This window comes from Panulirus ornatus, chromosome 9 (assembly GCF_036320965.1).
Source record: "Panulirus ornatus isolate Po-2019 chromosome 9, ASM3632096v1, whole genome shotgun sequence".
Taxonomy (NCBI): domain Eukaryota; kingdom Metazoa; phylum Arthropoda; class Malacostraca; order Decapoda; family Palinuridae; genus Panulirus; species Panulirus ornatus.
In genome coordinates this window covers 30,508,459-30,534,273 of record NC_092232.1, presented here as the reverse complement: position 1 = coordinate 30,534,273, position 25,815 = coordinate 30,508,459, and the positions used below count along the sequence as shown (strand labels likewise).

Below are 25,815 nucleotides of genomic sequence, written 5' to 3'. Positions count from 1 at the left end.
CCATTCCTCACCCATTTCCCTTACATTTGCTCTCATCTTTTGCCATTCTACACTCCATCTCTCCTGGTACTTCCTCACACAAGTCTCCTTAACAAGCTCACTTACTCACATCACTCTTTTCTTCCCAACAATCTCTCTTCCTTTGTAAAAACCTCTACAAATCTTCACCTTCACCTCCAGAAGATAATGATCAGGCATCCCTCCAGCTGCCCCTCTCAGGACATTAACATCCAAAAGTCTCTCTTTTCCACGCCTATCATTTAACACGTAATCCAATAATGCCCTTTGACCATCTCTCCTACTTACATACGTATTCTTATGTATATCTCTCTTTTTAATCCAGCTATTCTCAATCATCAGTCTTTTCTCAGCACATAAATCCACAAGCTCTTCAATATTTCCATTCACAACACTGAATACCCCATGTACACCAGTTATACTCTCCACTGCTACATTACTCACCTTTGCATTTAAATCACCCATCACGAACACCGAGTCTCATGCACCAAAGTTGCAGATACACTCACTCAACAGCTCCCAAAACACTTGCCTCTCATGATCTTTCTTTTCATGACCAGGTGCATAAGCACCAATAATCACCAATCTCTCTCCATCCACTTTCAGTTTTACCCACACCAATCTAGAATTTACTCTCTCACACTCTATCACACACTCCCACAACTGCTTCAGGAGCAGTGCTACTCATTCCTTAGCTCTTGTCCTCTCACCAACCTCTGACTTTACTCCCAAGAAATTTCCAAACCATTCTTCCTCATTTTCCCTTGAGCTTTGTTTCACTCAGAGCCAGATCATCCTGGTTTCTTTCTTCAAACATACTACCTATCTATCTCTCCTTTCTTCTCATCTTGGTTATATCCACACATATTCAGACACCCCAATATGAGCCTTCGACAAGGATGAACACTCCGCTTGACTCCTATTTCCCCTTTTAGAAATTGAAATACAAGGAGGGGAAGGTTTCCAGCCCCCACTCTCTCCCCCTTTATTTGCCTTCTAGGACACATGGGGAATAAGTGGGAAGTATTTTTTCTCTCCTATTCCAAGAGACTTGAGTGTGAACAAATGTGGCCTTTTTTGTCTGTTTTCCTGGAGCTACCTTGCTGTTTCCTGGGGGCCAGGATAGCAACAGGAATGGATGAAGGCAAGCAAGTATAAATATGTGCATGTGTACATATGTATATGTCTGTGTATGTGTATGTATATGTATGTATATAGGCATTGATGTATAAGAGTGGTTGGACCATTCTTCATCTGTTTCTGGCGCTACCTCGTTGATGTGGGAAACAGTGATTAAGTATATTAGAACGAAAATATATAGGGAAGGAAGAATACTTCCCATGCATTCCCCGCGTGTCGTAGAGGGTGACTAAAGGGGATGGGAGCGGGGGGCTAGAAACCCTCCCCACCTTGTATTTTAACTTTTTAAAAGGAGAAACAGAAGAAGTCATGCGGGGACTGCTCATCCTCCTCGTAGGCTCAGATTGAGGTGTCTAAATGTGTGTGGATGCAACCAAGATGAGAAAAAAGAAGAGATAGGTAGTATGTTTGAGGAAACGAACCTGGATGTTTTGGCTCTGAGTGAAACGATGCTCAAGGGTAAAGGGGAAGAGTTGTATAGGAATGTCTTGGGAATAAAGTCAGGGGTTGGTGAGAAGACAAGAGCAAAGGAAGGAGTAGCACTACTCCTGAAGCAGTTGTGGGAGTATGTGATAGAGTGTAGGAAAGTAAACTAGACTGATATGGATAAAACTGAAAGTGGATGGAGAGAGATGGGTGCATAGGCACCAATAGGTGCCCATGCACCTGGTCATGAGAGGCAAGTGTTTTGAGAGCAGCTGAGCGAGTGTGTTAGCAGTTTCGATGCATGAGACTGGGTTATAGTAATAGGTGATTTGAATGCAAAGATAAGTAATGTGGCAGTTGAGGGTATAATTGATGTATATGGGGTGTTCAGTGTTGTAAATGGAAATACGTGGCTTAAAAAAAAGAGATATACATAAGTGCATGTATGTAAGTAGGAGAGATGGCCCGAGATTGTTATTGGAATAGGTGCATGAAATAGAGACTTTTGGATGTTGATGTGCTGAGAAGGGCAACTGGATGGATGTCTGATCATTATCTTGTGGAGGCAAAGGTGAAGATTTGTAGATGTTTTCAAAAAAGAAGAGAGAATGTTGGGGTAATTAGAGTGGTGAGAGTAAGTGAGCTTGGAAAGGAGACTTGTGTTGGGAAGTACCAGGAGAGATTGAGTGCAGAATGGAAAAAGGTGAGAGTAAATGACATAAGGGGAGTGGGGGAGGAATGGAATGTATTTAGGGAAGCAGTAATGGCTTGCGCAAAAGATGCTTGCGGCATGAGAAGCGTGGGAGGTGGGCAGATTAGAAAGGGTAGTGAGTGGTGGGATGAAGAAGTAAGATTGTTAGTGAAAGAGAAGACAGAGGCGTTTGGACAATTTTTGCAGGGAAGTAGTGCAAAAGACTGGGAGATGTATAAAAAGCACATGCAGGAGGTCAAAAGAAAGGTGCAAGAGGTGAAAAAGAGGGCAAATGAGAGTTGGGGTGAGAGAGTATCGTTAAATTTTAGGGAGAATAAAAAGAGGTTTTGGAAGGAGGTAAATAAGACAAGAGAACAAATGGGAACACTGGTGAAGGGGGCTAATGGGGAGGTAATAACAAGTAGTGATAAAGTTAGTATGTGAAGGTTTGTTGAATGTGTTTGATGATAAGAGTGGCAGACATAGGGTGTTTTGGTTGAGGTGGTGTGCGAAGTGAGAGGGTAAGGGAGAATGGTTTGGTGAACATAGAATAGGTAGTGAAAGCATTGCGGAAAATGAAAGCCAGCAAGGTGGCGGGTTTGGATGGTATTGCAGTGGAATTTATTAAAAAAAAGGGTGACTGTGTTGTTGACTGGTTTGTAAGGATATTCAATGTACGTACGGATCAGTGAAGTGCCTGAGCATTGGTGGAATGCATGCATAGTGCCATTGTACAAAGGCAAAGGGAATAAAGGTGAGTGTTCAAATTACAGAAGTATAAGTTTGTTGAGTATTCCTGGGAAATCATAGGGGAGGGTATTGATTGAGAGGGTAAAGGCATGTACAGAGCATCAGATTGGGGAAAAGCAGTGTGGTTTCAGAAGTGGTAGAGGACTTGTGGATCAGGTGTTTGCCTTGAAGAATGTATGTGAGAAGTACTTAGAAAAGCAAATGGATTTGTATGTAGCATTTATGGATCTGGAGAAGGCATATGATAGAGTTGATAGAGATGCTTTGTGGAAGGTATTAAGAGTACATGGTGTAAGAGGTAAGCTGCTAGAAGCAGTGATAAGTTCTTATCAAGGATGTAAGGCATGTGTACGAGTAAAAAGAGAGGAAAGTGATTGGTTCCCAGTGAATGTTGTTTTGTTCCAGGGGTGCGTGATGTCTCCATGGTTGGTTGATTTGTTTATGGATGGGTTTGTTTGGAATGAATGCAAAAGTTTTGGAGAGACGGGCAAGTATGCAGCTTGTTGTGGATGCGAGGGCTTGGGAAGCGAGTCAGTTGTTGGTTGCTGATGATACAGCGCTGATGGCTGATTCAGATGAGAAACTGCAGAAGTCGGTGACCGAGTTTGGTAAAGTGTGTGAAAGAAAAAAGCTAAGAATAAATGAGAATAAAAGCAAGGTTATCAGGTTGAGTAGGATTGAGGGACAAGTTAATTAGGAGGTAAGTTTGAATGGAGAAAAACTGGAGGAAGTGAAGTGTTTTAGATATCTTGGAGTGAATTTAGCAGTGGATGGAACCATGGAAGCAGAAGTGAGTCACAGGTTGGGGGAGGAGACAAAGGTTCTGGGGGCATTGAAAAGTGTGGAAGGCGAGAACATTATCTCGGAGAGCAAAAGTGGGTATGTTTGAAGGAATAGTAGTTTCAGCAATGTTATATGGTTGTGAGGCATGGGCTATAGATAAGGTTGTGTGGAGGAGGGTGGATGTGTTGGAACTGAAATGTTTGAGGACATTATGTGGTGTGAGGTGGTTTGATCGAGTAAGTAATGAAAGGGTAAGAGAGAAGTGTGGTTAAAAAGAAAAAGTGCGATTGAGAGAGCAGAAGATGGTGTATTGAAATGGAATGGTCACATGGAGAGAATGAGTGAGGAAAGATCGACAAAGAGGATATACGTGGCGGAGGTGGAGGGAATGAGAAGTGGGAGACCAAATTGGAGGTGGAAGGATGGAGTGAAAAAGATTGTGAGTAACTGGGGCCTGAACATACAGGAGGATGAAAGGCATGCAACGAATAGAGTGAATTGGTATAATGGGGTTGACGTGCTGTCAATGGATTGAACCAGAGCATATGAAGTGTCTGGGGTAAACCATGGAAAGTTTTGTGGGGCCTGGATGTGGAAAGGGAGCTGTGGCTTCGGTGCATTACACATGACAGCTAGAGACTGAGTGTGAACGAATGTGGCCTTTGTTATCTTTTCCTAGTGCTACCTCGCGTACACACAGGGAGAGGGGACTGCTGTTTCATGTGTGGCCTGGTGGTGACGGGAATGGATGAAGGCAGCAAGTATGAATATGTACATGTGTATATATATGTATATGTCTGTGTTTGTATACGTTGAAATGTATAGGTATGTATATGTGCGTGTGTGGGCATTTATGTATATGCATGTGTATGTGGGTGGGTTGGGCCATTCTTTTGTCAGTTTCCTTGCACTACCTTGCTAATGCGGGAGGCAGCGACTAAGTATAATGAATATGAAAATAATATATATATATCATACAAACCTCCAACAGCCAGGATCGAACCTGGGACCCCTGCAGGGATGGGCCATTCTTTGTCTGTTTCCTGGTGCTACCTTGCTGATGTGGGAAACAGTGATTAAGTATAATAAATAAATAAATAAATTCATATCATGAAATGGAAAAAGAAAAGACAAGATAAATATTTACGAATGTTTGAGAAAGTGAATGATCATCTTTTGAAATGTGCCAGGTCTTAGTTATTGGGAAAGATATGAGTAGGTGGAGAGTTCCAAAGGTTTGACGTGTAGGAAAAGAAGTAGGTATCAAAATGGCCCAACCTTGAGTTGCTGATGGCCACACAATAATCATGTGATGCAGCAGCTTGCCGAGTACTGCATGGTCTAGCTAGTGTTGGGGGCACACAAGCAGCCAGCTCTCGGGAGCAAAAATGTACATGTATGTGCATATATATGTATATATGTCTATGTGATTGGATGGGTTTTTCTTTGTCTGTTTCCTGGCACTACCTCACTTATGCAGGAAATGGCAATGATAAATAATCATAGCCAACCTCCATGCCAGAGTCACTCACAATGGCTTCAACTCTAAAACCCTCAAACTCCATAATGGAGCGCAATGTTCCTGCCTACTACTACTTCTATGTAATGTTTCTGCCTAATTTTCAATCACCCCTTTAAACCCAGACAAACATAAATTCAGCTCACACCCTCCAGTCTCCTTGAATGAACATTCACTCCCACAACAAAACACCAACCATCCTGTCATATCGACACACATGTGACTTTCACTTCCCACACCAATAACATCAACACAAAGGCAACATCCAAACTAAATGCTTGCAGAACACTAACTGGCACCAATCTGGACAAGTAAAAGAATCTCATAACATCCTCTACAAACAGTTCATCCACTCCATTTTTAAAGTATGCTTCACCTTCCTGGTCTTCCACTCTCATGAAAGCAAATATATCAAAGATGCAAACTACACAAAGCTTTGGAACTCTCTACCCTTTCAAGTAACTTTAACCGGCCAAAATTCATAAATTTTTGCCTTGTTTCTTCTTTTTTCATTTCATTAACTTCTTTATATTTCAGTTAAGGCCTAGTCTTGATGTGGACTTTAGTCCATGACTGGAACTTAAAAAAGAAAGAAAAAAAAGTCTGCTTAACTGCAAATAGGGAGGGGAGGATTTCCAGCCCCAGCTCCCTATTTGTAGTTGCTAAGCAGGCTTTAAAAGAAAGAAAAAAAAAAAAAAGGCCTGCTTAACAACCACAAATAGGGAGCGAGGGCTGGAAATCCTCTCCTTCCGTTCTAATTTTTCCAAAAGGAACAGAGAAGGGGGACAAGTGATAATATTCCCTCTGAAGCTCAGTCCTCTGTTCTTAACACTACCTTGCTTATGTGGGGAAATGGTAAATATGTATGAAAAAAAAAAAATAGTTAAGCAATGAAACAAAGATCTTCCCAATAAAATCCTACCTTAACATGCTCAGCACTTAATTCTTTGTAACCACTCCATAACAAACCATCAACTCCAAGCAGAAATAAGAAATCTACCTTTGTGTCACACCTCAGCAACCAATACTCACAGATCCTCTCACCCACATTAAATATAACACTGACAAAAAGACATGCACGGTGAAATAACCAGACAGTTACTAAACAACTGCCCTTTTAACAGCACTCCGCCAGAATTATATCCATCAGAAACCAAACTCCTCAAACAAGAGTTACACTTTCCCATCTATGCTCTGGACATACAAGAGTTACACTTCTCCATCTATGTTCTGGACATCAGTCATCCTACATTTGCCCATGATGTAACAACCACATTGAAGACACAAACACTTACTGATCATAAGCCCTACTCTCTACCCACATGGATACACATCATCACTATAATTTATGACCTATTGTCTCACCTGATGGATGTGATTGGCTTTCTTAGTGCTACAGAAGTTTTATAAAGATAGAATGGACTCCAGCAACATTTCATGTAGATAATTAGATCCATGAAGTATTTTCATCACTTTGTCCTGGTATAGATGAAGTATATTTTGTTAATGATTTGCCATGTGAAGCTCATTTATTGATAACTCTATATTTGTTACATCATACATTGAATGTCAATACTCTTGCATAAGATTATGATATGAAATTTGGTGCAAATTGTGTGATATTTATTGCATTCTAGAAAATTATATAGAAATGTGCAGTAATCAAACGATTGGCATAAAGTATCAATCACAATAATCGATATTTGTTGAGTAAGATAAGCCCATATATAATCATAATTAAATTAATGCTTTTTCAATAGGATGGAGAAGCCTGGCCTGATGAGATCTTGCATTCTACCACAACATCAGAAGAATGGAGGCTGGAATTGGAACGTGTCCTACCACAGTTAAAAGTTACCATTAGATCAGGTACAAAATATCAAGAGACAGTGCACAACTTTTGTTTCTCTCCTAATCCAACACACTTTATTACATTTACAAATGACTGGCTAGATTAGATTGTTTTCTGGATGCAAAGATTTTAGAACAAATGTTTATGTTTTTCAAGACACCTTGTTGCTCTGTTTCACACTGACCTTCCATCCTCCATGATATTCTCATTTGCCTTAAGCAGATATACTTTTCTGGCTGTTATTTCCACATATATTCTGTTTACATACACATGCCACCTCAGAACTCTGTCTTTTGATGCACTGAGTCTTTTTCCTGGCTGGACATACTAGTACGCTAAACCATAGCCATGGCTTTAAACAGTGTACCCACATGTACTTTTCCAGCCAATGCATGATTCTGCATCTTATCTGTTGGTCTCAGTAACTCTTTTCCTGTTTATTGTAGTGATTAATTTTGTTTAATTGGGTGGATCCAGCTAAGAAAGTTAGGAAAAGGGAAGGGATATGCAGTTTCGTAAGGGTAAGTTTGCCACCTTGTGGTAATGAGGATTAGGTATGAAATAAACTGAACAGTATAGATTTGATTTCTGTTGTTCTGTATCTCAAGTTTTTAAAGTGAATAGCAAATTATTACGCACACCTTTTTTCCTAAGTGGTGAAAGTATTACATAATTGCAGTGTCAAAATTAAAATTAATCTTATTTAAACAGATACACGTGACTGGCGATCTCATATTGAACAGATGCATGAACATCGATCAAAGATAAACGAGACACTCAACTTTACTCAGAAGCAGCTTGATGGTCTCCACTCTGAAATTTCTCGTAGTCTTGAAAAGATTGGCTCTAGGGAGAAATACCTTAATGGCCAGCTGGAGCCTTTGTTGTTGGAGTACAGGAACCTACAGGTATGTACTGCACTGTACAATGACAAAATTAATAATTCATATAGTATTATCATCAGATAATGATAACTGGGAAAAAGTTAGTTTTTCAATATAGGTTTAATTTTATATTTGTAGTAATGACTCATGGTGAGGTGCCTGAGGATTGGCGGAATGCGTGCATAGTGCCATTGTACAAAGGCAAAGGGGATAAGAGTGAGTGCTCAAATTACAGAGGTATAAGTATGTTGAGTATTCCTGGTAAATTATATGGGAGGGTATTGATTGAGAGGGTGAAGGCATGTACAGAGCATCAGATTGGGGAAGAGCAGTGTGGATTCAGAAGTGGTAGAGGATGTGTGGATCAGGTGTTTGCTTTGAAGAATGTATGTGAGAAATACTTAGAAAAGCAAATGGATTTGTATGTAGCATTTATGGATCTGGAGAAGGCATATGATAGAGTTGATAGAGATGCTCTGTGGAAGGTATTAAGAATATATGGTGTGGGAGGAAAGTTGTTAGAAGCAGTGAAAAGTTTTTATTGAGGATGTAAGGCATGTATACGTGTAGGAAGAGAGGAAAGTGATTGGTTCTCAGTGAATGTAGGTTTGCGGCAGGGGTGTGTGATGTCTCCATGGTTGTTTAATTTGTTTATGGATGGGGTTGTTAGGGAGGTAAATGCAAGAGCTTTGGAAAGAGGGGCAAGTATGAAGTCTGTTGGGGATGAGAGAGCTTGGGAAGTGAGTCAGTTGTTGTTCGCTGATGATACAGCGCTGGTGGCTGATTCATGTGAGAAACTGCAGAAGCTGGTGACTGAGTTTGGTAAAGTGTGTGGAAGAAGAAAGTTAAGAGTAAATGTGAATAAGAGCAAGGTTATTAGGTACAGTAGGGTTGAGGGTCAAGTCAATTGGGAGGTGAGTTTGAGTGGAGAAAAACTGGAGGAAGTGAAGTGTTTTAGATATCTGGGAGTGGATCTGGCAGCGGATGGAACCATGGAAGCGGAAGTGGATCATAGGGAGGGGGAGGGGGCGAAAATTCTGGGGGCCTTGAAGAATGTGTGGAAGTCGAGAACATTATCTCGGAAAGCAAAAATGGGTATGTTTGAAGGAATAGTGGTTCCAACAATGTTGTATGGTTGCGAGGCGTGGGCTATGGATAGAGTTGTGCGCAGGAGGATGGATGTGCTGGAAATGAGATGTTTGAGGACAATGTGTGGTGTGAGGTGGTTTGATTGAGTGAGTAATGTAAGGGTAAGAGAGATGTGTGGAAATAAAAAGAGCGTGGTTGAGAGAGCAGAAGAGGGTGTTTTGAAGTGGTTTGGGCACATGGAGAGAATGAGTGAGGAAAGATTGACCAAGAGGATATATGTGTCGGAGGTGGAGGGAACGAGGAGAAGAGGGAGACCAAATTGGAGGTGGAAAGATGGAGTGAAAAAGATTTTGTGTGATCGGGGCCTGAACATGCAGGAGGGTGAAAGGAGGGCAAGGAATAGAGTGAATTGGAGCGATGTGGTATACCGGGGTTGACGTGCTGTCAGTGGATTGAATCAAGGCATGTGAAGCGTCTGGGGTGAACCATGGAAAGCTGTGTAGGTATGTATATTTGCGTGTGTGGACGTATGTATATACATGTGTATGGGGGGGGGGTTGGGCCATTTCTTTCGTCTGTTTCCTTGCGCTACCTCGCAAACGCGGGAGACAGCGACAAAGTATAATAAAAAAAAAATATTGTAGTAATTCATCCTTCATCATCTTAGTAATGTGGCACACTCCTTAACCAAACATTCTCACCTATGAACAAAACCCTATTTGCATTTGGGAGGGCTCTTGCTCCTGGAGAGTTTGATTCCATCCTATACCCACCCTCCTTTGACCTCTGCAAGTGTGTGGGGGTCAGCTGGATGATTTATCATTATGACTCAGTCATCATTCACTGACTCCCTAGACTTAAGCTTAAGATATCATTGTCCATCCAACATCGGGGTCCAAGCATTAGCTCACCTTCTGGTATTCTTTTGCTTATTTAGTGGTCTGTGTCTGTGATTTGACACTGATGGATCCCAACAGAATTTCATTTCTTCACAATGTTAGATCAGTATCCACATTTCCATTTCTTTATGGATCCAAGATATGAGTAAAATTTATTGTATTTTTTAGGTATTTAAGCTTAGGCTTCACCAGGGTCACCTCTGCACATTAGGATGATGACTATTTACTTTGTTTGGAGTCTGCCAATTATATTTCTTCAGAATTTATTTACTGAACTTTACTGTCCTTTGCAGGCTTTGGGTACTTCCCAGAATGGCTCCTCTTGAGTGATAAAAAGATTCCTTTTTAATCATAGTGTTGAATTTAGGCTCCTTACTGTGATTTTACTTTGGTTTATGGCATCCCTGGTATCTTGAAAACCCTATATTTGATTTTAAAGTTTTCTTCCTTGATGATTCATAAGGTTTGGTTGCTCATATTCTGAAATCATTTTGATTTTAATTGAAGGACTGATGAACATTCCATTTCACCGTTAGAAGCAGTCATATAATGACTTGGATGAGTTGACATTAAAGTTTTGGTTTTCCTTCTTTACTTCTTATAGAATGAATGACTTGTAAACCAGTATTCACAAAACTTATGGAGGAAGATGTTATTTTGTCATGGGATAAACAAGACTTATTCTTTGTAATCTACCAGTTCATTTTCCTATGTTTTAGATAGGTTCTGTGTTGTTTTGCTGGTTTAACATTTTCCTATGTTTTAGATGGGTTCTGTTGTTTTGCTGGTTTAACATTTTTTCATGTAGTTATGATCTTTCTTCAGAGTCTGCATGCAGGCTAAGATAGTTTCAGCTGTTCACTGTTTTTAAGGGAGCTTTAGCTGTTGATTGGCTTCAAAGAAACTGATGCAAAATTGTTCTGCAAAAACTTTGCATGTTTTGTAGTTAACTTTTTTATTGAGCTTGGAGTCCCTTTCATTCTAATTGCTTAGCTAGGCATTATAAACAAGCATCATTGCATCTGCTGCCAACCTAAGTGCCTCCCATTGATGTGTTTCAGTACTTTGTATTGTTAGAGAATTCTTTTCTGTTTTAGATTGCATTCCTTGTCTTGAAACAAGTTCCTGGGTAGCAGTGGAAAGGGACTGATTAGGGGTAGAACAATTTCAGTTGGCAATATTGTTAACTGCAATCCATCATGTGATGCCATACAATAAATCAGTGTTTTTCTGAATACTCTCCCATATAATTTCCCAGGAATACTCAACAAACTTATACCTCTGTAAGCTGAACACTCACCTTTATCCCCTTTGTCTTTGTACTATGGCAATATGCATGCATTCCGCTAATCCTAAGGTACTTCACCATGAACCATACATACACTGAACATCCTTACCAACCAATCAACAACACAGCCACCCCCTTTTATATAAATTCTACTGCAATACCATCCAAATTTGCCGCCTTACCAGCTTTCATCTCTCCCAAAGCTTTCACTACCTCTTCTCTGTTTACCAAATCATTCTCCCTGACCCTCTCACTTTGCACACCACCTCGACCAAAACACCCAATATCTGCCACTCTATCATCAAAAACATTAAACAAACCTTCAAAATACTCACTCCATCTCCTTCTCACTTCACCACTACTTCTTATTACCTCTCCATTAGCCCCCTTCACCGATGTTCCCATTTGTTCTCTTGTCTTAAGCACTATATTTACCTCCTTCCAAAACATCTTATTATTCTCCCTAAAATTTAATGATACTCTCTCACCTCAACTCTCATTTGCTCTCTTCTTCACCTCTTACACCTTTCTCTTGACCTCCTGCCACTTTCTTTTAAACATCTCCCAGTATTTTGCACTATTTCCCTGCAAAAACTGTCCAAATGCCTCTCTCTTCTCTTTCACAAACAATCTTACTTCTTCATCCCATCACCCTTCCTAATCTTCCCACCTTTCTCATGCCACAAGCATCTTTTGGACAAGCCATCACTGCTTCCCTAAATACATCCCATTCCTCCCCCACTCCCCTTATGTCATCTGCTCTCACCTTTTACATTCTGCAATCAGTCTCTCCTGGTACTTCCTCACACAAGTCTCCTTCCCAAGCTCACTTAATCTCACCACTCTCTTCACCCCAACATTCTCTCTTCTTCTCTGAAAACCTCAACAAGATAATGATCAGACATCCCTCCAGTTGCCCCTCTCAGCACATTAACATCCAAAAGTCTCACTTTCACTCGCCTATCAATTAAACGTAATCTAATAACGCTCTCTGGCCATCTCTCCTGCTTACATACTTATACTTATGTATATCTCTCTTTTTCAACCAGGTATTCCTAATCACCAGTCCTTTTTCAGCATACAATTCTACAAACTCTTCACCATTTCCATTTACAATACTGAACACATCATGTACACTAATTATACCTTTAACTGCCACATTACTCACTTTTGCATTCAAATCACCCATTGCTATAACCCGGTCTTGTGCATCAAAGCTGCTAACACACTCACTCAGCTGCTCCCAAAACACTTGCCTCTCATGATCTTTCTTCTCATTACCAGGTGTATAGGCACCAATGATCAAACATCTCTCTCCATCCACTTTCAGTTTTACCCATATCAATCTAGAGTTTACTTCTTACACTCCCGCAACTCCTGTTGCAGGAGTAGTGCCACTCCTTCCTTTGCTCTTGTCCTCTCACCAACACCTGACTTTACTCCCAAAACATTCACAAACCACTCTTCCCCTTTACCTTTGAGCTTCGTTTCACTCAGAGCCAAAACATCCACGTTCCTTTCCTCAAACATACCACCTATCTCTCCTTTTTTCTTATCTTGGTTGCATATACACATTTTTAGATACCCCAATCAGAGCCTTCAAGGAGGATGAGTACTTCTGCATGACTTCTTCTGTTTCCCCTTTTAGAAAGTAAATACAAGGAGGGGAGTGTTTCTAGCCCCCCACGCTCCCTCCCCCTTTAGTCACCTTCTATGACACACGAGGAATACTTTGGAAGTATTCTTTCTGCCCTATCCCCAGATATAAACTACTAATTCTACAATCTTTAATAGTCTTTATTTAAACATTTTAAACACTACATTCACTCATGACTGCATCCTTATATTTACTGCACTTTCCTATATACTTTCAGTCACCCTCCTTTCATACCCCTTCCGTGGGTTCTTTCTGATTCATCTTCTCATTTACCAACACTTTTACCTCTCCATTCTTCATCACATCATACCTCCACTTCTCCCTAATCCTCACCCCCATGGGAAATGCAAAATGGTCAGTCTCCAGAGAATCCTCTCACAACTCTAGCATCTAGCATGGCCTTTCTTGGTCTTTCATCCACTGCTTCATAGTCAATCAAACCCTTTTGCTCTTCTCATCCATCATTTCTCATACATGCATGCCTGAGGATCAACCTGTGCTGAAAAAAGGTGTTTACAAGGAATAAACCCCTATGATGACATGTGGCATTATGCAGGGCTAGTGCAACAGCACCCACCACGTGAAACCTAGAGTTATTAATAAAGAATCTTGTAAGTTGTTACATATCGAGTGATAAACGTCAACTACCTTACAAATATAATGAAGCCCAACAGCTTAGTTAAGTCATTAGGATAGCTGGATTTTGTATTCTGTTCCCCTTATAGATATATGTTTATAATGAACCAGAATGTGGCAGCAGAAAGTCGAGAGCAGTATCGCCAAGTGTCAGGAAAACTTGTGGAGAAATCACACGAATTGGCCCAGATCTCAGATGAGCTGGACAGAGTCAAGCATGAGATGGAAGAAAGAGGTTCTAGTATGACTGATGGAAGTAAGTATGCACCTTTTTTCTAAACCTGTGTATTGGTTTTTATTTGATCCATATCATTCTGTGCCATCAAGAGATGTCTTTCTTCTGTTTGCATCACAGTTTAATGGAAGAGAAATCAGATGTAGAAAAGGCTTTCTATGGCAAATATTAGGTCAGTTGATTTTTTACTGGTATATATGAACTTAACAAGTGGCAAAAAACTATGCCCTTTTTTTTTTACAAATGCTCCACTCATGAAACACTATAGTTAATCATTTGAAATCCAATTTCCCAATACATTAGCTTTATCTCAAGGCCATTTGATCATTTATATGAACTATCAAAAGGTTACTGTATACAAGCTACTCATTTTATATAGTTACCAGAATAATCTTAATATCACATTTGCAACCATGTGACAATATATTTATCCTGTCTAATCAGTTTTCAAAGTGTGGTTTGAAACATTTGTCAAGTGCAATAAAGAGACTAAAAACCAAAGCTTAAAACTGACATCAATGCGGCATGTCAGTTCAACAATGAAAGTATACACTAATGTGCTACAGATGAAGTTTCCCTTTGTTGTAATCATGTGACTTTTCTAAGCTACCAATCAACATGGTACTGATGCATTGATATGTGTCCTTCAGCTCCTCTGGTGAACATACGTAAGGCACTCACAAGAGTGCGACAGGAGATCACAGCCATGGATGTGCGTATTGGAGTTGTGGAGCAGAAGCTGCTGCAAGCCAAGCTTAAGGATAAGTCTAACATGCAACGAGATATGAATGCTCCCGTCTCCAACAACATGGGCATGGGTCTCTTTTAGTTGCCACATCCCTCTGTCTTTTAAAGTAAGCACATGTTCTGGGCCTCTATAAAATGTGATCATATCCTAGGAAAACTAATGGATGCATCATCTCTGTCTTACACCACCTGAGCCTCTGCAGCATCACATTTTTTTTTGTGTATGTACAAAAAGAAACCTTGTTTAACATTTGGAAGGGGACCAATGAAATACCTTTTAATGTACTTTCACTTACTTCCTGCTCTAAGAGTCCCTTCTATCTTTATGAGGCTCTTGTAGCACTCAGGAAGCTGGCCGTGTTCACTGGTCAGGACCATAGGTTATAAAGTATTGTAATGTGTGTACATGTGTGTGTAAAGAGTTCAGGGAGTAGAGTAATGAGTGCTTGTTGTCTTCTTTATGGCACTTGAATCATGGGTATGAAGGGTCTTCTATGTCTTGGGGTATTGTCCTTGTAGTGATGGTTGATGTCCAGAACCTAAGTGGGAGAGTGTGACTTATGTCTGTCTGGGGAATGTGGCTTCTTGGTGGATATATGTCTTATGAGTTGGGGATTAAGAGACGCAGGAAGTCAGCTGTTTGGTGCTTGTTGGATAATTTCAATGTGTATTTATTTTGTCAGTTATATTTATTAATTATTTAAGTTTGCATGGATTTTGTCAGTTATATTTTTTTGAGGTGGGAGGATCTGTGAGTAGAAGTTACTGAAGTGTGAGGTAGGGTAGGCTTTTTATTTCTACTTAGGGATTGATGGTTAGTTATAAGTGGTTTGGGTGAGAGGAGTCTAGTGCTGTTACATAGAATTGGGTGCCAAGGAAGTTGAGGTGGGTCTGCATTAGGAAGATCTTTCATTCATCGTAAAGATCTTGAGTGTTAGTGGTCGATATGCACCTGTGATTGTTCTGAGGCACTATTTTGTGTGGTTTGTAGTTTGTTATATTATTTTTGAGAGGGTGGAAGACCAGGCAGATGAGGCATAATGTAAAGTGGAGTGAATCAGTTGTTTGTGTATAATTTTGAAGAATTCTTTTTCTTGTCCAAATTTGGAGATAGTTTGTGTTCTTAGGGCATTTAGATTATGTGTCACTTTTGTGTTTGTTATTGGTGTGTTGTATGTAATGCCTAGAATGGTAAGCATTTTGTATGGTGGTAGAGACTATCCATTCAAAGTAACTGAAGGGTGTGAGCTGGATTCTTGTCCATCTGAAGTTAAAAGAGTGACTGAAGACTTCAATGGAGATGCAGGCATTCTGTTCTGGGTGAGCCATTGTTCCAATTGTGAAGTGTTTGTTGCTGCTGCTGTGGAGTAAGGATGTCGTGATGTGATTGTAAGGTTTTCTGCACATGAAAGGACTTTCATTTTGAGTTTTGCCTGGGGTAATGGGAGGTAGGGCAGGAAGTGACTAAAGGGTGTTGGAGAAAGAACTGTTCCTTGGGGAACTCCATTGTAGAGTTATAGCCTTTTATAAGTGATGCTATTTTGAGTAACTCTGACATTGTGGCCAGCTATGAAGTTGGTCAACCACTTTTTGTCATTGTAATGGAGGGTAGTGTTAAGAATTTCTAATGTTTGGATGTGTCAGGGACAGTGTCAAATACTTTGTAGATGTCTGTTACCACAAGCACTTTGTAGCATGAGGCTGTGGTTGGTTGAAGTCATCTAGCATACATTGTATGAGCTCAGTGTGTAGTGTGGTGGTAGAGTCTTTGGGTCTGAAGCCATTCTGTGTGGTTGAGAATGGGAGATTTCAGTTGATTCTGCTGTGGCCCATATTTTTCAGTCTGAATACTGAGGATAGAAATAATATCGGGCAGTAGGAGGAAGGGGAGTTGAATGGTTTGGAAGCTTTTAGGACTGGTATTATGCTAGCAATTTTTTAGATGTTAGGGGTTTTGTTGGGCAGCCAGGAGTGGTTGAGGATAACGGTAAGCACTTGGACTGCAAATGGATCATAGTTTTATGTGAAAATTAGGTATGCTGTCAGTGCTTGTTGCATGAGTTCTTTAATGTTTTAATTGCATTGCTTGTGTCTGTGGGAGTGAAAGGTGGGTGAACAGTAGTATCTGAATAGTTTTTGTACAGGTGTTTGGTGACTCTTGTTTAAGTGTGATGTTTTTTGGCTGATTTTTAAGAAGTGTCTCAAGAGTATGTCTGTTTGTTCTTTATGGGATGAGATTCATTGGAATGGGTCTGGAGTGCCTTATGAGCAGGGGCTGGCCTTGTGCAACATGAGTGGATTTGTGTCACATATGCACCAGAGTTAGTTGCTGTGGGTCTTGTTATTGATTGTGTTGGGGAAGGAATGCCATTTTTCAGTTTGTCATTCAGTGATTTGGTTACTGATAGTGTTGTTTAGTATTTGGATGTGTTCTCTTATTTATTTTGATGTAGATTGGTTATTTCTGAACCACTTTCTTTGCTTTATGAGGTGTTTAAGTTGTGGGGAGAATTATGAGTAGTATTACACTCTGTGCCCTTGCGGTATGATTTTTTTTTGTTAGCTTGACTGGAAATGATGAAATGTGATATTGCAGAATCTAGTGAAGGCTGGTCAGACTGCTTTCCTGTAGTTTGTGTTTTTTGGTGGTTGTGTTGACTGAGTAGGCTAGGAGTGTTATCAAGATGGGCAAGTGGTAAGAGGAAAGTTTGAATAGAGTGCTTCATGTGGTCCTTGTGTATTGGGCTGATGTGCATACTGTAATATCTGGTGAGGTCTGTTGCTGGGTGTGGTGTGATTGAAGCTGGTTGGTTGGTTGGATAGGTTGAGACTAATGAGAAGTTTCAGTTGGTTTAAGAATATTTCCCCTCATGAGTCATGGATGTGAATGTTGAGGAAAGTGGAATGAAGGGCATTGAAATCTCCTCAAAGATAGCTATTGTGCATGCTGGTGAGGTTCTGCAGTTGTTTTTATTTCTATGGTATATATATATATATATATATATATATATATATATATATATATATATATATATATATATATATATATCTATATATATATATCTATATATATATATCTATATATATATATATATCTATATATATATATATATATATATATATATATATATATATATATATTTTCTTTTAAACTATTCGCCATTTCCCGCGTTAGCGAGGTAGCGTTAAGAACAGAGGACTGGGCCTTTTTTGGAATATCCTCACCTGGCCCCCCCTCTGTTCTTTCTCTTGGAAAATTAAAAAAAAAAACGAGAGGGGAGGATTTCCAGCCCCCCGCTCCCTCCCCTTTTAGTCGCCATCTACGACACGCATGGAATACGTGGGAAGTATTCTTAATCCCCTATCCCCAGGGATAATATATATATATATATATATATATATATATATATATATATATATATATATATATATATATATATATATATATATTATCCCTGGGGATAGGGGAGAAAGAATACTTCCCACGTATTCCCTGCGTGTCGTAGAAGGCGACTAAAAGGGAAGGGAGCGGGGGGCTGGAAATCCTCCCCTCTCGTTTTTCTCTTTTTTTTTTTTCCAAAAGAAGGAAGAGAGAAGGGGGTCAGGTGAGGATATTCCCTCAAAGGCCCAGTCCTCTGTTCTTAACGCTACCTCGCTATCGCGGGAAATGGCGAATAGTATGAAAAGAAAAAAAAAAAAAAAAAAAAAAAAAAAAAAAGAATATATATATATATATATATATATATATATATATATATATATATATATATATATATATATATATATATTTTCATACTATTTGCCACTTCCCGCTGTCTCCTGCATTAGCAAGGTAGCGCAAGGAAACAGACGAAAGAATGGCCCAACCCACCCACATACACATGTGTATACATACGAGTCCACACACGCAAATATACATACCTATACATCTCAACGTATACATATATATACACACACAGACATATACATATATACACATGTACACAATTCATAATGTCTGCCTTTATTCATTCCCATCACCACCCTGCCACACATGAAATAACCCCCCTCCCCCCTCATGTGTGCAAGGTAGCGCTAGGAAGACAAGAAAGGCCCCATTCGTTCACACTCAGTCTCTAGCTGTCATGTAATAAAGCCGAAACCACAGCTCCCTTTCCACATCCAGGCCCCACAGAACTTTCCATGGTTTACCCCAGACGCTTCACATGCCCTGGTTCAATTCATTGACAGCACGTCGACCCTGGTATACCACATCATTCCAATTCACTCTATTCCTCGCACGCCTTTCACCCTCCTGCATGTTCAGGCCCCGATCACACAAAATCTTTTTCACTCCATCTTTCCACCTCCAATTCGGTCTCCCACTTCTCCTCGTTCCCTCCACCTCTGAAACATATATCCTCTTGGTCAATCTTTCCTCACTCATTCTCTCCATGTGACTAAACCATTTCAAAACACCCTCTTCTGCTCTCTCAACCACACTCTTTTTATTACCACACATCTCCCTTACCCTATTATTACTTACTCGATCAAACCACCTCACACAACATATTGTCCTTAAACATCTCATTTCCAGCACACCCACCCTCCTCCGCACAACTCTATCCATAGCCCACGCCTCACAACCATACAACATTGTTGGAACCACTATTCCTTCAAACATACCCATTTTTGCTTTCCGAAATAATGTTCTCGACTTCCCCACATTCTTCAAGGCTCCCAGAATTTTTGCCCCTTCCCCCACCCCATGATTCACTTCCGCTTCCATGGTTCCATCTGCTGCCAAATCCACTCCCAGATATCTAAAACATTTCACTTCCTCCAGTTTTTCTCCATTCAAACTTACCTCCCAATTGACTTGACCCTCAACCCTACTGTACCTAATAACCTTGCTCTCATTCACATTTACTCTCAACTTTCTTCTTTCACACACTTTGCCAAACTCAGTCACCAGCCTCTGCAGTTTCTCACATGAATCAGCCACCAGCGCTCTATCATCAGCGAACAACAACTGACTCACTTCCCAAGCTCTCTGTCATTGTTTTTGAGGAGTTTTGTAGTGTCACTGGTGTCCGAGAAAGATATGGTTTGTTGGACAAGTGTAATGAGCCCTTCTCTTTGTCCTTGGCTGTTATTTCTTGCAGTTGTGTAGCTGTATAAAGGTAGGGGACTACATCTGGGTGCGAGTGGTTTCTTTGATGAGGGTTATGTGGATGTTGTTGGTGGAGTATTTCTGTGTTTTATTTCTAATGCTGTTGGCGCTGAGTTGCAATACATTTAGTTTGTCGGTGGGACACTTTTCCTACATCATATACTCATGTCCTATTACACATTTCATCTGATCTCCTTAGGAAGATGGCTCTTTTCTTCTAATGGATATTTATATATAGCACTTCAACTGAGAATGTCATTTGGGCTTCCTCTTTTTTGGATAATCATTACTCCAACTTTTATGTACATGCAACAAGGCAAAACTTCACACACAAAAAAGAGCAGAGTACACAGAGCTCGTCTCCACACTAATAGAGAAAAATTAAGGTACAAACGAATTCCTGCGTGGGCCACTAAAAACAAAAATATACTTAGTTATTTACAAAAGAAATATTACAAGAATGATCTCTGCCAAAAACAAAACAATAAACACATGTCAATTTCCTTTGAAAAGTAAATGAAACCTTATTCACAACATTAAATACAAGATTTCAAAAGTTCACAAATTGTTCACACCCAGGGTGTTCACTATTAACACAATCCCTGATAACTTTCTTAATTCTGCATCACAACACAGATCAATGTGGCCAAACCTTACCATGCCAGTCAGTTTAATATTTAGTTCACACACTTTTCCCCTAACTGCCTACTTCCATAAAATTTTCACATTAACCTTTAACAACAGCACCACTTTGTCACACTCTAGGTCCTGCTCCAACACTAACTCCACAACATATTAATCTGCCTCAACATCCTTGTGTAATTCACTTTGATCCCAGCCTGAGTACTTTGTCCCACCGACCCTTCCTCGTTACCACGTGGTCCTCCAGCTTCGTTATCAAGACCCGCACAGTCTAGCTACAGCTTGGAATATTCTGTGCAACTCTACATAACTTGGTAGATCTTGCCTGAGCCATTTCCTCTACCTACAGGATCCCTTGGCCTCAATGCGGCTGTCCGTAAAACAACGTAGCCGGCCAGAACCTGCTGGACAATTCTTGGAATTGTATGTTCACTCTACCCACAGTCAGCATCCCTCAGACGACGCTCTCAACAAACAATCTGATTCCACTCAAAAATCCTCAGTATCCTCATTACCGGCAATTCCTCGTAGTACCACAACAGTCAGTGACTCTGTGCACCACATACAACCTTGTTCCAAGACTCAGCCACATACCTGCTTCAATATCGGTTGAATTTCCGCAGTAGAAGATCCTGCCTGACAAATTTGCCGGAATTTTTCTGTTAGAAATGGGACGAAAAAGTACCGTCTGATGTAGTATACTTAGATTTCCAAAAAGCTTTCGATAAAGTACTTCACAAGAGACTTTTACGTAAACGCAAAGCACACAGAATCAGTGAAGTCTGTACATGGATCAGAGACTGGCTTATTGGAAGAAAGCAGCGTGTAGTATTAAACGGCGAAGCCTCAGATTGACTAGACATAACGAGTGGTGTGCCACAGGGGTCGGTCATAGGCCCAATTCTTTTCATAATATACTTTAATGACCTAGAACTCGGTCTCATATCTAAGATCTCCAACTCTGCCGATGAAACTACGCTAGGAGGTAGAGCTGTAAACAGGTGGGACTGCAAAATGATTCAAGATATAACTTACTAGCCAAGTGGTCAGACAGATGGCAAATGAAGTTTAATGTAGACAAGTGTATGATTATGCATTTTGGAAATAAGATGTTATTACTACAAACTATTCGGAAACTCTAACTAAATCAAATGAAGACAAAGACATCGGAGTTATCATTAGCAACGATCTTAAGTACACTAAACTGTCAATCCATGAACAAAAAGACAACCAAATGTTAAGTTTCATAGCCAGGAACATAGATTACAAGGCACCAGAAACAATTCTCACACTTTATAATTCTTTAGTAAGACCACACCTTGAATATGCAGTCCAGTTTTTGTCCCTAAACTAAAAAAGAGACGAGGAAAAACTATAGCAAGTACAAACAAAGACACGAGACTAAACTATTCCATCCCTCAGAAATCTGGCATACGAGGAGAGGCAACACGTCTGGCTCTCTTCCTTAAAAAAAACGTAGACCACAGCAACTTAATCCAAGTGTTCAAATTTCTCAACAAGTTAGATGAAGTAAATCACGAACATCTGTTCAAAATATAATAAAATTTGGTTACCAGGACAAATGGAATAAGACTTAAAAGCTAAGCGATGTAATATGGACGTGGGAAAAGCTTCTTTTCCCACAAGTGTGTTGAGCATTGGAGTAAGTTACCATCAGACATAGTGGATGCTAAAACTAAGTATGTTCAAAAGTAGAGTACACAAGTATTTTATAAATTTGGGTATACTCTGAGAAAAACCGCCAGAAATAACCTATATGAACGAGAGAGTTAACAGGGACAATAGAAGGAGTCGGTGATAGCTTAAAAATGCTGAGTGGAAATACATTTTCTTGTCAAGTTAATCGTTTTTTCTTTTTACCAGACAGCCCAGTCAGGCCTCCTGTTGTCTGTCTTTCTAATGTTAAACATGTAAGGGAGGTAGGGTTATTACAGCCTCCATGCGCTTGTCCCAGGCTACCAACACACCAGACAGGCCTCTCTCCACCACGTCGCAGGCTACTAACCTCAACCAGCTAACTTATTTTAATACCTCAACCAGCTAACTTACTTTAATACATAAACCTCACCTGGTGGGGAAAATCTGCTGTCTTTTGTCATTAATGTCACGTACCTTTACTTCATGGTTGCTTATTGGATGTTGTGTTCTCTGCATTGTTTGGGTATTTCCGTTTCATAATGATGCTGTTGACGTTGAGTTGCTATATGTTTAGTTTGTCACTGGGGTTCTGTGAAGAAGAATGATTTGTTGGTGAAAAGTAGGAGTGTGCGTTCTGTGATGTTTGCAGAGCGTTTTTGCTGGAATTAATAAGGAAGTTTGTGGTGGGCTTTGGAGGTTTGTAGTCAAATGATCGTAGCATTTACAGTGATCTTAGTAGTCTCCATGGACATTGTGCAGTGGGGGTGATATGATATTAGGTGGAGTGGCAGCATCTATTGAAATAGTGCTTTATTTGATAGATATTTGGCATGGTGGTCCAGGGTTAAGGTTAATGAGACCGGCTAGTACTAGTAGTTGGATGATGACCTTACCATCATATCCTAGCGGTGAAAAAAAAAATGAATGTGCAAGATATCTGGGTATGGCCTATGGTCCGGCATGGCATCCGGGAACAGCTCGATACTGCCTGCACTTCACGCAGGAACCTAGATAGGTGTGGCCTTTTAGAGCAGGAAGTACTGAAGGGCACAGCTCCAGTTGGCAACATTCCATTCTTCGTCAATGTATGCTTGAGACTTCTATGAAGGTTGTCTCTTATTTCACCCACATTGCCACGGCGAGCAGGCACTCTTGTACATTTATATAAATATTGGTTCTTTGGGGGTAGTAATTATATGTATTATGTCTATAAGTGGATGTATAACCTAGAAGACTACAGAGGGATCCATTACTTGGGCTATTGTTAATGTACAAATAGTTTAGGCTTCTACAAGAGAACATGCCCTTTGGATGTCACTGGCTGGCGCATCACCTAGAACACCCAGTGGACACTTTAACTACATCACTTACCCATGTCCTATTGGATGTTTCACCTGATCTTGTCAGGAATATACATCCTTTTATCTGGTGGGTTGGATCTTACTAGTATTTAGTGAAGAACGTTATACAGGGCACCTTAAATGAGCTTGTCATTTGAGCCTCCTCTTTTGGCATCATTACTCCAACTATTTTATACACGTCACTTGGTGAATAATATGCGCTGCCTATTGTGTCCTGAATGTCACCTAGTTTTCTTTATGGTTGCTGGCATCTCCAATCCTCTTTTGTACTGTTACATAACTAGGTTTCGTCAGTGTCTGGGACTAAGTCTCACCAATATCTATGTCACTTTTGTGTTCGTGTTGTCAGTACTGTATGTTACTATCATCACCAAGCCTCTTCAGTACTGGGAACTTCATCTGCCCTTCCCATACTATAAATCAAGCCATTACTTGATATTCCACCAACTACAATAGGTCGATTTTTTTCTTTGATCCAAAGAATACATCATACTTGTTTCCCTGTCAAGAACAAAAATGTATATCATTTTGTGAATTTCAAAATACATTACAAAAAATGTACCTGGTGTTTAATTTACTTGTATGTCTAGGAAGCGGTTGCTAATACGTGCCTAACATCTGTTGCTTGGTCAGGTTGTCACACATCTGCGTATGGTTGCTTATCACCTGCTTCACTACAGCCAATCTGGCTTTGACTTTGCGGCACTGAACTCTCCCCTGCCATTGGTCCTGACTCCTTCATGTGTACAATTCTTGACGTTTAGATATCTTGAATTCTGTTACTCCCACACTGCTAACACCAGTAGTTGCTACCCGGGACTGTGGGGTTCTTGTTCATGTTTATCTTAAGGAGTCCAAAGCTGTCCTACTCAGTCGATTATCAAATGACCTTTACAGTTCAACAGGAAATCATTCACATATTATTCTTGGTTTCAAAACTTATAAGTACTAAATAGCGTCCTTCAAGGTAATTACTGACTGCATATTTGCTACATCTAACTAGGCTAAATACTGTCTACTCCACACTGTTTTTCTTCTTCGCCTAGATTAAGTAGGCTAAATAGGGTTTACACAATACTGCTTTTCTTCTTTGACAAGCCATGACAAACGGCCATTGCCTTTATATATGGTAGCCCATACAACAGTCTTCACAAATATAGACGAAAGATGACAATACTTCCGTAGCTTCCAGCGGTCGGCAGGAGTCACTCGGTAAACGCAATTTTCACTTGCTGACGACACCGTGACCAGGTGACAGCGTGTGACCTCACCTGACCTGATAATCCCCGGGCAAAATGTTTGGTAGGCCAATCTGCAACTGCACCTGTAGCATTAATCTCTCATCTACACTCGATGCTCAGCAGTAGATCAAAAGCTGCCACTTTAATTATAAATGACTTGGATATTTCCATGAGAGGGGCCGCTCTTACCTACTTAACCTCAAATCCAACAGCTTGGAGAAAGGCCAGAAGCTTCCAATATTCCGCTTCGACATTACGGATTCCATTTGGGAATAACTACACCTCCCACAACTGACCTCACCGCCTCTTATACACCGGGGCATCACCCCAGCAAGGCAGTCAAGAAGTTGACTCACCACCACACCAGTGGACCACTCCAGTGCGAAGTCTTAGCGATGTGACTCCCAGACTCCAGCTGCCCTTAGGGCGTCTCCTCCGTCACCCAACGTGACTCCTGACGTATCATCTTCCTGGCAGGTTTCACTGTAGTGCCTCATCTCTGACGTCCATCATCAGGAGGACTGTGATCACATGGGACATGGCCCCTGCCCGTCACGAGCAGCAGCCGTAACAAACAACGCACCTACGGCCAAACCCGCTACACTCCTGCCGCCTAAGTACGTAAGATGTATTTATCGCCAAGTTGCATACATGATACAAAATGAAATTCTTTATGGCTAGAAGCTCAAGGTTAAAAAGTATAATTTTAAAATTGGCTTTATTTCTGACAATATCCATGTCAGGCAGTACCCCTTGTTCTAGGGAGTCCTGAAATAAGTTGCTGAAGTATGGGTGAAACCAGATGTTCAGCACAACACTTCAGTATCTCGGCTGGCACACCTTCCGGTCCCTTGGCTTTTCCAGGCCTAATACACTTCAGGGACTGCAATACATGGTCTTACGATATCACGATTCTTTCATCATTTCTGTCTCGAATAACCGACATAACATGACTGTACTCTTCGCTAGAATAATTTCTATCAAATCTTGCAAAAAAGAAAAAAAAAATATGAATTCATATCATTCACATATGCATCAATATTTTGATTCAGGAACAATCAGTTTTATATCATCACATACTGTTTTTAATCCTTTCCACGCATCTTACACACGATGTGTTCTAAATAACCCCTCAACCTTTTCCTT

The 25,815-nt window shown here is 40.4% G+C and overlaps 2 protein-coding genes across 2 annotated transcripts in view; one reads left to right on the top strand and one right to left on the bottom strand.

Moving 5' to 3' along the window:
- The window catches only part of IFT57 (intraflagellar transport 57), a 47,526-nt gene extending 23,537 nt beyond the window's left edge, over positions 1-23,989 (top strand). The window contains exons 6-10 of the mRNA XM_071664958.1: positions 7,088-7,196; positions 7,891-8,087; positions 13,744-13,888; positions 14,518-14,721; positions 20,758-23,989. Coding sequence (XP_071521059.1) covers positions 7,088-7,196; positions 7,891-8,087; positions 13,744-13,888; positions 14,518-14,696 — 630 coding nt within the window. The 3' untranslated portion in view covers positions 14,697-14,721; positions 20,758-23,989. The remainder of the gene's footprint in view (positions 1-7,087; positions 7,197-7,890; positions 8,088-13,743; positions 13,889-14,517; positions 14,722-20,757) is intronic.
- The window catches only part of LOC139750309 (coiled-coil domain-containing protein 39-like), a 512,953-nt gene that overhangs the window by 177,709 nt on the left and 309,429 nt on the right, over positions 1-25,815 (bottom strand). The window lies entirely within an intron of this gene.